The 10,815-nt window shown below is 40.2% G+C and overlaps 2 protein-coding genes across 7 annotated transcripts in view; both read right to left on the bottom strand.

Annotated features, from left to right (window-relative positions):
* Positions 1-156: 156 nt before the first annotated feature.
* On the bottom strand, positions 157-3,060 carry cd79a (CD79a molecule, immunoglobulin-associated alpha). 2 transcript variants are annotated; one of them, XM_077598445.1, is made up of 5 exons: positions 2,732-3,060; positions 2,189-2,521; positions 1,113-1,228; positions 969-1,031; positions 157-768 (listed from the first exon to the last, which is right to left on the bottom strand). In XM_077598445.1, the coding sequence occupies exons 1-5, from the start codon at positions 2,772-2,774 to the stop codon at positions 676-678; spliced, it is 648 nt and encodes a 215-aa protein (XP_077454571.1). In that variant the 5' UTR covers positions 2,775-3,060; the 3' UTR covers positions 157-675. The 2 variants fall into 2 exon arrangements, with proteins under 2 accessions (XP_077454571.1, XP_077454572.1); XM_077598446.1 differs by having other exon boundaries at positions 969-1,007.
* A 136-nt stretch (positions 3,061-3,196) lies between these two features.
* The window catches only part of arhgef1 (Rho guanine nucleotide exchange factor (GEF) 1), a 29,598-nt gene continuing 21,979 nt past the window's right edge, over positions 3,197-10,815 (bottom strand). For all 5 annotated transcript variants that reach the window (XM_077598440.1, XM_077598441.1, XM_077598443.1 and 2 more), the window contains 17 exons: positions 10,127-10,314; positions 9,884-10,030; positions 9,090-9,172; positions 8,831-8,956; positions 8,648-8,762; positions 8,478-8,578; positions 8,161-8,235; positions 7,950-8,025; positions 7,698-7,865; positions 7,437-7,524; positions 6,873-6,977; positions 6,750-6,802; positions 6,516-6,659; positions 6,341-6,442; positions 5,468-5,628; positions 5,147-5,251; positions 3,197-5,068 (listed from right to left, as the gene is read on the bottom strand). In XM_077598440.1, the coding sequence (XP_077454566.1) occupies positions 5,177-5,251; positions 5,468-5,628; positions 6,341-6,442; positions 6,516-6,659; positions 6,750-6,802; positions 6,873-6,977; positions 7,437-7,524; positions 7,698-7,865; positions 7,950-8,025; positions 8,161-8,235; positions 8,478-8,578; positions 8,648-8,762; positions 8,831-8,956; positions 9,090-9,172; positions 9,884-10,030; positions 10,127-10,314 (1,807 nt within the window). In that variant the 3' untranslated portion in view covers positions 3,197-5,068; positions 5,147-5,176. The remainder of the gene's footprint in view (positions 5,069-5,146; positions 5,252-5,467; positions 5,629-6,340; positions 6,443-6,515; positions 6,660-6,749; positions 6,803-6,872; positions 6,978-7,436; positions 7,525-7,697; positions 7,866-7,949; positions 8,026-8,160; positions 8,236-8,477; positions 8,579-8,647; positions 8,763-8,830; positions 8,957-9,089; positions 9,173-9,883; positions 10,031-10,126; positions 10,315-10,815) is intronic.

The following is a 10,815-nucleotide window of genomic DNA, read 5'->3' as shown; positions in this document are numbered from 1 at the left end:
AATTTAAATCAATATTCATAACTAGAATTCAAAAGATGGAACTAGAATACTAAGTAAATACTTTTAAATACAAAAACTTTTTTTTTGAAAATCAAAAAAAGCAATTCGAAAGAATAATTTAAAAAAGTATTTCCAAATATGAATGAGATACACAAATAAATTTTAAGTATTTAATGGAAAATATTTAAAAATCTCACTAATCGCAGGGCACAAGGAGATGGTCAACCATTGATACTTACACTCCCTCCTAGGGAACATTTTGAGTGTTCAACCAGCCTACAATGCATATTCTTAGCATGGGGGAGCAAACCAGAGAAAACCCACACATCCCTTGGGAGAACATGCAAACTCTACACAGGAAGGTCGGAACCCACCGGGGAGATTTAACCCTCGATCTCAGCATACTCAATCGTCATATTTTATTTTCTCATAAAAGCATTAACTTTTTAAAAAGCCCTTTCACTTTTAACCATGAGTATTTTCCAATATGGTTATGTTCCCAACATCGTAAATGACTCCACAACCCGAATATAGCAAAAGCAAAACCAATGCTTTGCTGTTTGACAAAAAGCTATGCGTGCAGGAATAAACCCATGAAATATCCAAACAGCAAACATACTTTGACAAAGAAAAGCTGCTCTTGAACCACCCCCCATTCCATCCCTTCCGTTCAAATTATGCATTCTCCAGCTGGATTTCCTCCTGTATATTGGCAACCAAATCCTGGTAGATGCTGGCTGCCTTGTCAGAGTCATCCAGATTGAGGCCCTGTGAATAAAAGTGCAGAGCCACTAATCATCATCATATTGAAAAATGTTTGAGAGTTCAGAAAGGCACTCATCTAACCCTTTACTTGTGACTCATTTTGTTGTTGTTGCACAAGTCTTTTTCATCTTTTTAGAGCTTGATTTAATTAATAAATAATGTATGAAGTGTATCTTCAATTCCAAGTATTTCACCTTACCCACCTGATAGATGTTCTCCTTTTCCCTCATTGACCTTTTCTCCTGCAGGTAATGGAGTTGCTTTGACTAGGAGGAGGTTAAAAAGTCACATTTAGTGTCTAGCGACATTTCGCCCATGTTGTGAGCCCAATGGAAAGCATTCCTGACCTTGCAGAGGAGCATGGCTGAAGGCACCAGCACGCACAGAAAGAGTAAGATTCCTTCAGCCACCAGGATGCCATCTTTGGTCCTTTCGCTGAGGTTTATAGTCTTCTTCAGCGGCGCTACGGGCACATTAACAGATCGTCAAATTTCAAGTCCAATTCTCATAATTGATCTCGCCATGACTTGACATCCCCATTCGCCTCAGTACAGTTGATTTTATTCATTTCTGCACCGCTTATTCTCCCAAGGGTTGCAGGGGGTGCTGAAGCCCATCTCAGCTGACTGCGGGCACTAGGTCGGGCACACTCTGAATTGGTGGGCAACCAATCGCAGGGCACAAGGAGACAGACAACCAATCATACCTAGGGGCAATTTAGAGTCCTCAACCAACCTACACACATGTTTTTGGCATGTGGGAGGAAACTGGGGTACTCGTAGAAAACCCACAAAAGCCCAGAGAGTACATGCAAAGTCCACACAGGAAGGTTCGGACCTGGGATCGAACCCTCGATCTCAGAACTGTGAGACCAACGCACTCACCGCTCAACCGCCGGCCCTGTGCAGTTTATTAAACATCCTTAAAACATAAGGCAGAAAATGCATAGTCAACTTCATACGCACATTCCATCAATACAAGTTAAATTTGTGAAATAGGTCAAGAAACCCTGAGATTTCTGAGAGATTTGCTTCATTACATAAGTGAACCACTTTGAGCAGAGAACACAAAGTGTACAATGTGAACGGCATGAATGGACAATTGGCCTGTTTGGTAAGGGTTCGCATAATCCCTTGGGGACTTTCATACTGACGCTTGTTTCTCATCAGCGGTTAATGAGATTAAGACGTAAAGCTGCATTTTTCACTGTCAGAAGGACCTCTGCTTATCGTTTGTTCATGGAAATGAGTGGGGCCCATTTTAATGAGAGCCATCAGCAGAGTGCGGATTACAGACGAGCAAATAAGGATGGCAACACTGACACAACACAAGAGCGACTAACAGGATTTGGGGCTTATAAGGTGTTTGCACACTACCTTACTGAGCGATGGTTACGCGATGGTCCAACGGTTTTTATACTTACTGTAGACCTGCAGATAGGTACCAGGTGTGAAGACTTCAGTGTTGTTGAACCAGCACTGGTACAGGCCCGAGTCGGTCAACTCCACCTTACTAAATGTCAGGGTCCTGCAAGTGACCCCTGCGTGCACCCTCTCGCCAACGTTCACCCGGTCAGACAAAGGTACCAGAAACGGAATGGTGGTACCATTTGCGGGATAGCCCCGTGTGAGCCAGGAACTTTGGAGAGAGGCAGAGCCAGCTCGATAGCAACACTCCAGCATGGCCTCCTGGGACAGATGGACCCTCAGCCAAGGCCGGTCCACCTCCAAAGACAACTTTCCATTAGCTGAGACCCCTATATACAGAAAGCTCACTTAACACAAAACATGAAAGCTTTCCTAATGGTAATAATCATGTTAGTTAATCGATGCTGTAAACATGGTATGTTATTGCCAATTAAGAAACGATCAATAGATAACTACAAAATTCTTCTTAAAATTGTTACTCTTGTACCTTACAATTATTGCTCCAAAGCTTATTAAAAACAGAAAGGCATTTGATTTACCTGCCATGGAGTAGATGATAAAAATGAAGCGGACTGTGGCCATCTTGCTCGTCAAAGATCTTCTCTTATATAGTTCAACAATTCGTAGCCTATTCTTGTCTTAACAAACTGATGTTGTTTTTCTGTCAGGATTTACACTTCAATGATCAGTGTGGTATTTGCAGAAAAGTAACAGCTGTATGGCACTTAGAAAAAAAGGAATTGAGAAGAAAAAAAAACATTTAACTTTAAACGTTACCGACCGAGGGTATAATTCTATCATTTATGTCAGTGGACAGGTTCTAAAATAGGACATCCTACTCATAGTGAGCTCTAAGATTGTAATAATAAACTTACTCTACATGCAGAACTTATTCAATTAGCATTATTAAACATTGCTTTTAGTGTGCCAAAGCAACTATGTGCTTCATTTAAAAAAACAGATCCCTCATATCCAAGGTGTAAAACCACTATTAAAAAATACAATCATATTTTGCCCAATTTATTTAAAAAACAAAACAACGTACCACATTTTTTCCTTAAGTGTACATCATTTCAACAGCCTCAGTAAAATTAAAACCCAAAATACACAATATATTTCTTGCATAGTCAACGCTTAGAAGAGAGAAAAGCCTATGAGACATTCTGAGAATATAATACAAGCTGCTAGCTCTAAATTCTTATTGTTTGGCTGGTTTAAAGATGACCCTGGTAGAAAAAAAAGGTGTGTTGATTATGTGTAGTAGTTTCCCCTTCTATAACATAACAGTACATTCTGAAATTTTCCAGACAAGTCTTCATTTTGGCAATATCAAATTAACCTTAAGTCATTTGGCGTAGATGTTCTTCGGTATTAGGATTAAAAAGATTTTTTTTTTTTTAAGGACGTGCATTGGCCACTAGATCAAATACTTGGTCTAATCCCCATCCACTTTTTTTTTAAATCAAACCAGGCTCTCTGTGGAGAGTAAAAAAAGAAAAAAAAACTACAAAAAAACTGCACATCATTTTTATATCTTTGGTCATGCACTTAAATATGTGTTCATCAATTGAAATTCTTTTTATGTTGCTCTTAGTGAAGAACAGGAGAGAGGATATGCAACCTAATTAGGTAGTGTAGCAGCACTGGGCCCTGCAGTGTTTCCACTCTAGATTCACCTTGTCTATGAAAATAGTAGCTGGAGGTGTGCTTGTTAATTATTATGTTTTAAACGGAATTACAGCAAAATCCCTTACTAACTATTGGTAATGATGGTAACATGATTATCTTAAAAACAGCAAGAAATTAAGACTGCCAGAAGAATCCACAGGATGAAGATAAGACACCTGTCAGTCTAATGAAAAAAATACTGGCTACTTTGAACACACATCCATTTGACGTATGCAGTATCAATGGTGGCAAAAGACATCTGATCATTTTAAACTAGGTTGTTAAAATAGATGGGACGTCTTTCGCCATTAATGGGATCTAATGAGTGAAATGGGGAAGCCAAGGAAACACAGTGCTACTTACAAATTTCTATCCAACTCAATTTTTCACTGCCATTTTGACAACATTCATCTCCTTCCATCTCACTCTCTTTTAAGCAAACTCACTACATGTTCTTTCTGCATTCCATCTGTCGTACGTTCTATGTTAGCCTTCGCATCTACGCTCTCGGTCGGGCCCAGCGCTGCTTTGCGTCCACTCGGGAAAATCCAAAGCCACCAAAAGGAATAAATAACAGTGAACACATACAAATTCTCCATTATTACCAGCTTGGTGGGCGATACTATTCCTGGAGAGATCTACGTCCGTTACAAAAAAGAAGCCTGCAGAAAATAAACAACCTCACACGTAGACACGCGGTTCCACACCATCAACTATTAAAATAAAATGTGTGCATTTCTGTTGTACTTTGGCAAATAAATACAACCATTAGGTTTTATAGCAGTGCTTAACAATGGCTTACTAAGGCAACTTTGTATGTAATTTCATTATTTGTTAGGCAATCAAGTGACTCGATTTCTTGATGTATGTGTGGAACAGCACTTCTTAGGAGACAGCAAAGAGTATTGATACTGTAGCTTTTGTCTTTTTGGCACCTCTCTGCAAATAAACACTCAAAAGAGGGGTGTCTTTTTTGTTTTTGGTTCTTCCTCATTCTATGTACAAGCGCGCAACGCTACAGAACGCAATGTAGCGCATGCAGGCACACATACGCACACATTCCACAGCACTGGCCGTAAAAGCCCCTTTTTCATCCGCTAGCAGTTATCCAGCACGCGTCCAAGCATTTTCTTAGCTAAGGGAAGATCTGCGGACGTTTCTGGAAAGCTTCTTGCACTCCAAACCAGCACCAATTAAAAATAAACAGTCTAAAACAGAAAAATAGACACAAATTTGGTCAATGTAAAATACGAGCAAGCTAGGGCTTCAGTTTTTTTGTGTCTCACCAAGTGGCCAACAATTGGCGTGGTGGTGTCTTAGGCATAGTGACCGCCCTCCAGTGAGAACTTAGACAGAGCTTCCTGTAGCCTGTGATGTTCCTCTTCAAGAGTCTAAAAGACAACAAAATCAATTGCACGTTACTTCAAGGACACACACACAATGCAAACAATTTTATTGTCCTTGTCACGCCATTTTCCCTCAAGTCCAATTGCGACTATTGTCAGAGGTGTAATAACAGTGACCATTGGCCATTTTTTTTTGTTATTTGTCTACAGTTAAGTCATCTCCCTTGTGAGTTTAAATGCTACTTTCTTCCTAGAAATCACCTGGAGTCTCTTTATATGCTCCTCCAGGCTCACGAGGCTCTGACACACTTGCGTCATCCTCTCCGGGGACAACACTATCCTGGCCGTGTCAGAGGGAAGGCTCTCTTCATCCCCTTTGGCACCAACATGTTCCTTCTCGTTTTCTGCTGCTTGGCCTTCGTCTGAAGACACAGATGTTTGATAAAATGACCAGTAAATTAATTCTACAATTTGAACAAACTTGTTCCCATTGACAAGGATAGGCAGCCAATCCAATTGGATTTTGAGTCCTTTCACTATCAATGGGAGCCAATGTTGAAGAATAAGAACATAGTATTTTTTTTTAAAGTGCAAAATATGTGAATTCCAGAGTCCTGTCAACATTTGAAAACAGAGTTGGAAATATGCGAGGTAACACAACTGTGTATACCAAGGGTGTCAGACTCGGGTTGGTTCGCGGGCCGCTTTAACATCAACTTGATTTCACGTGGGCCGGACCATTTTAGATATAATATTTAGATATTTTTTTTATAAATTGATTAAAAGAACTATTAAAATCCCTGAATATTCAGTTTTTTACAGATCTAAAACAATGTTTATTTTAGCTTTTATTTATATATTTTTAGATTTTACAAAATGATTTTTGAACTAAAAACACAGAAAAAAAATTATTGATTTAAAAAGGGGGACAAAAAAGCAGGAAATGTAATATACATCTATACTCTTCATTTTAATTTGATCCTAAAACAGAAAGTCGGCACTCATGATTTACTTTCCCGGGCCACACCAAATGATGCGGCGGGCCAGATTTGACCCCCGGGCCGCCACTTTGACACGTGGTGTTTACTGTAAATCCCATAAGTGAACCTACACATTTGAATAAACAAAAATTACCTGTTGATTGACAGGTGTCCATTTCTGGATTATGGTCATCTCCGTTTTGTCCGTCCTCTGACAACCTGATGCTCCCGACCAGCAGCCTCTTCAGCAGCATGACTAACATTTTGGCAGGAGGAGCTCGTCAAGTGATGACATCACAGAACACGCCAACACTTAGACGGAAACTCACCATCTTGCAGAGCGTTGGCGGCCATCGTTTCCTGATCGCTGTTAGAGTGTCCGAGGAGGTCGAAGCCTTTGTCGGACAGAAAGTCGATCAGAGAGTGCCGAGGATCGGACGACTTTTCGTCTGTGGAGCTGTCCTTATCGCGATCTGTGTATACACGAAGGTGCGTGCACACTTTAAGATGGGTGTCAACAAACAACAACGCAATACAATGTGGACTCTTAATCACTGTCTCACCATTGCTACTTTTTAAACTGCCGTTCTCGGTGGGGCTTTGAGGGGCACTAAGTCTGTAACGCACAAGGACGCACACCGTCAAATGACACGCGCAAGCATACGGGGACGAATGCACTCAGTTACCCGGAAGAACTAAGTCCTGCTCCACTTCCAAGTGGGAGTGTGATCCTCATGGGCGCGCCACTCATCTTCAGATCATCCACAGCTGACTTGATAACATTAGTCCACCTGTACACACACCCCCACCCCAGTTGAAATGGAGATATTGTCTATAACTGTCAATGGCGGTGAACGAGTAAAGGGCTACTAGCAACAAATTAATCTTGAAGTATAAAGATATTGTAAGATGAATAATCATTTTTGCATTAAAGAATAAATAAATGAATACCTCATTAGTCTGAGCTTAACTATAGTCTGTATGTGATTAATCACAATTAAATTTTCAGTAATATATACGTATATTTATTTACACTTCAATTAATTTCGATTGGGCGTTAGTTAATTCGACTGTCTCAGTCAAAATGGCAGCGAGCGCTGTCAATGGCAGGTAATGAGTAAAATGAGCACCCTATAAAGATGTTAAAAAAATCATAATTCATGCATGAAAGAGTTAAAAAATTTGAAATTTGCTATTTTGTTGCAATTTTGTTATTAGATTATTATTTCGGAGTTTCGAGAGGCACTCACAGTTTCCTTTCGCCCACAGACTGAGCAACCAGCTCGTAGATCTGAGCGCCGCTGTCCCAGGTGAAGATCACATAGAAGGCCTTTAAATCTGAAAGCAGAGTACAGATGGCATCAAATCAGAAATAGTAATTCATGGGTTTAAACGAAGAAATAAGTCAGTTTTAGATCTCGATCTAAAAAGTCTGACACAAATATATTGCTGTCTTTTTCCAATCACGTTCAACTATAATATAGTCTTCTGCCGTTTTTGTGTGTACTAACCAGTGGCCACTTCCCGCAGGAACACCGAATCCAGCTTGATGATGGGACTGAGCATCTGCTTGCCTTCCTGCACGGCAATGATACTTTTACTCTGACACTTGAGCACCATTTTGTCATCCTGCCTCTGCAGGAGAACCAGCAGGTCACCTAGCAGCACACATTGCACCTCTGACGGGGACACAGAAAAGCAGATACTGTACAGATGGTCATCACAAGACGACCCCATCACCCCAATGGCTAATGAATACTTACCGACAGCCTTCTCCTTGGTGACCTTCCAAGTGAGAGGGCCTTCATACAGCATCTTTTTCTGGGTCAGATCGATGTTCTAACACATAGAACAGATGGAGAGAATAACCATCGGTAGAGAATAGATGAATAATTAAAAATACGGATCATTGTAATTTTTCTTTTTTAAATGGCCAACAATTTCTAAATGATTCATGATGTTTTCGAATTGTACCTTATATTCCGTATAAAGCTCATTACTGGGCTTGAGTCCCGATGTATCCAATCGGCGTTGGTAGTCCTTGAGCGTCTGTCCCAATATGAACACAAGATTAAACCCCAACTCGTGGACATTCTTTTAATACAGTGCTTCTCCAATAGAGGGGGCTGGCCCCCCTAGGGGGGGTATGGAGCGATGCCAGGGAGCTTTTGACTTAAGAAACATACTTTTTGCCAGACTAGAATATAAAGTGTCATTGCACATTTACTTGGTGGATGGCAACAGAAAATCAGCGAGAAGCAGTGTTTTAATAACAGCACAGAGTTTCTTACCAGAAGGTTCTCCATCACTTTGACCTCCTCGTTGACATGATTGAGGATCTTTCTGCAGCACTCTGCGCTCTGATGAATGCGTTCTTTCTCCATGGGATTCTCTGTGATGCGCAACGACAACAGTTCAGTTAGAGTTCTCTATTTGTGAAAACTCGCACGCTCGCACACACCTGTGCTCTTGGCGATGTTTTCCAGCAGCAGCGGATACTTGGTGAGTCTCTGCATCTCAATGGGAATGATGTCCTTCAGCTGCAGCCTCCGACACTGCGGCTTGCTCTCCGCCTCCTATCAACAGAGCGGCCGCTCAATGGCACTGCTAAAATGGCTGTCGCGCTAATTAACGTGCGTCGTACTTGGATGAAAGAGTTGAAACGAGGCTCCTTTTTCTGCCTGCTCTTAATCTGGTCCAGGGCCCACGACTGGTGACTGCAGAAGCGGGCTGTCAGCTTCTGGAACCATTCCCCTTCCGGGCCCCCAAACTAGAAAGAGCGGACAAATGTACCGTTTGTTTTATCAGAAATGACCGACAATATGTGTTCAATATATTTCAACTCGAACAACTGTAGAAGAAACTCAAAATTGGGGTAAAATAAATGACAAATGAGATCTCACTCTGTTGAGGACGGTGGTGCTGATGGATTTGACAATGTAGTTGTCCTCCAGACGAAGTTTCTTCAGGTTTTCGTACAAGTTATCTGGACAAGGAGGACACAGAGCAGAGTAGTTGCTTAAGCCAAGAATTCAATGTACCGTATTTTCACGACTATAAGGCGCACATAAAAGTCTTAAATTTTCTCCAAAATAGACAGGGTGCCTTATAATCCAGTGCGCTTTATATATTGACCAATACTAAAAATGTTATCACGATAAAATAAATCAGTCGATAGGGTACACCATCCTCTACAGCTCTCACAACTACGGCAAGCAGCCCCCGACTCTACTATTTTTCCCGTAGAAAAAGTACTGCGCAGTGACTGCTGGGATATATAGTTCTTTTATCTGTACAACCAGTATGACGGTGAGCACACTATTTGGTGCTCGCCGTCATTTCGGCTGTATTTACAAAAGAAATCATGCCGCTAGATGTTGGCGTCAACAGAGCATTCAAAGCTAGACTGCGAACTATAAAACTACACACAAATATCTATACATACATATATATATATATATATATATATATATATATATATATATATATATATATATATATAGATATATATATATATATATATATGTATGTATAGATATTTGTGTGTAGTTTTATAGTTCGCAGTCTAGCTTTGAATATATATATATATATATATATATATATATATATATATATATATATATATATATATAAATTAATGATGAGAGAAAGAATATCCCAAAATGACTACCTTTGAGTAGCAAAAAAAAACCCTTACAGTGCATTTCAAGGATATCGTCCAGGTTGGGGAAGATCGTGGCCAACTCGTTGGTAGTGAGAAGCTCTTCTCGTTCCAGGGGCTTGGAGAAGATCATCTGAAGGACACTCAGCATGCGCACGTGTGCGTGCTCTGTGGCAAACAACTCTATGCAAAGATATAGAGGAATTAAAATAAGGAATAAAAGTCTTTGGACCCCAGATTCTTCAATTTTTCCAATTTTTCTGAGTGTCATCTTCTCACCATTAATGACCTCCTGTCTCTTGGTCTCCTTCTTGGAGAGGCTGGACATAACATCCGGGGAGGCCAGATCTCTCCAGTTGGGCGGGTCTTGCTCGAACTCCAGAAGACGCGGCTCCATCTCCTCGGGAGGGGCGGGGCTGGCAGGCGACGAGCCGGAGCCCTCGGAAACCGGGACGCCTGCTTCATTGCTGGTTGACAAGAGGAATGGTTTGGAGAGTCACAATTCAACTACGAAATGGTTTTGTTGTAGTACACAACACAGTAACCATCTTTATTTTTGTCATTTAACACAATGCTGTAATACAGGGTGACCCCATAACTAACACGACCCTATTTTGGATAGGAGTCAGTTCTTTATTTGTTTTTTTTCACCCGATATATTTTATATTTATTGGGATTTTCTTTTTATGCCCAAAAGCTTACAACACAAGAATTTATGATTAAGTCACCACTGTAAGCAATTTAAAAAAAAAATCTAACTTTTTCATTTTTTTTCTTTTACCCCATACTTGCAACATTTAAAAAAAAAAAAACGAATCAGAATTTTTTTGGGATTTAGGATTAACAACTAAAAATATCATACTCTTATCTTTAATTCCATTCTGTATACTTCAGAAACAGTTTCTTCAGTTGCTTTTACATTTTTATGTGATAAAAAAAATTAAAAACATTTTCTTTCACTTATTTTT

This window comes from Stigmatopora argus, chromosome 4 (genome assembly GCF_051989625.1).
Source record: "Stigmatopora argus isolate UIUO_Sarg chromosome 4, RoL_Sarg_1.0, whole genome shotgun sequence".
NCBI lineage: Eukaryota > Metazoa > Chordata > Actinopteri > Syngnathiformes > Syngnathidae > Stigmatopora > Stigmatopora argus.
Note: the sequence above shows the minus strand (reverse complement) of the source record. Positions and strands in the feature narration are given on the sequence as shown.

Excerpts from the sequence above, each read along its gene's own strand:
- cd79a (XM_077598445.1), bottom strand. The coding sequence starts at position 2,774 with ATGGCCACAGTCCGCTTCATTTTTATCATCTACTCCATGGCAG. Across the intron at positions 1,229-2,188 it reads TACCTATCTGCAGGTCTACA|CGCCGCTGAAGAAGACTATA; the intron begins GTAAGTATAAAA and ends ATGTGCCCGTAG. Across the intron at positions 1,032-1,112 it reads CAGCCATGCTCCTCTGCAAG|TCAAAGCAACTCCATTACCT; the intron begins GTCAGGAATGCT and ends ACCTCCTCCTAG.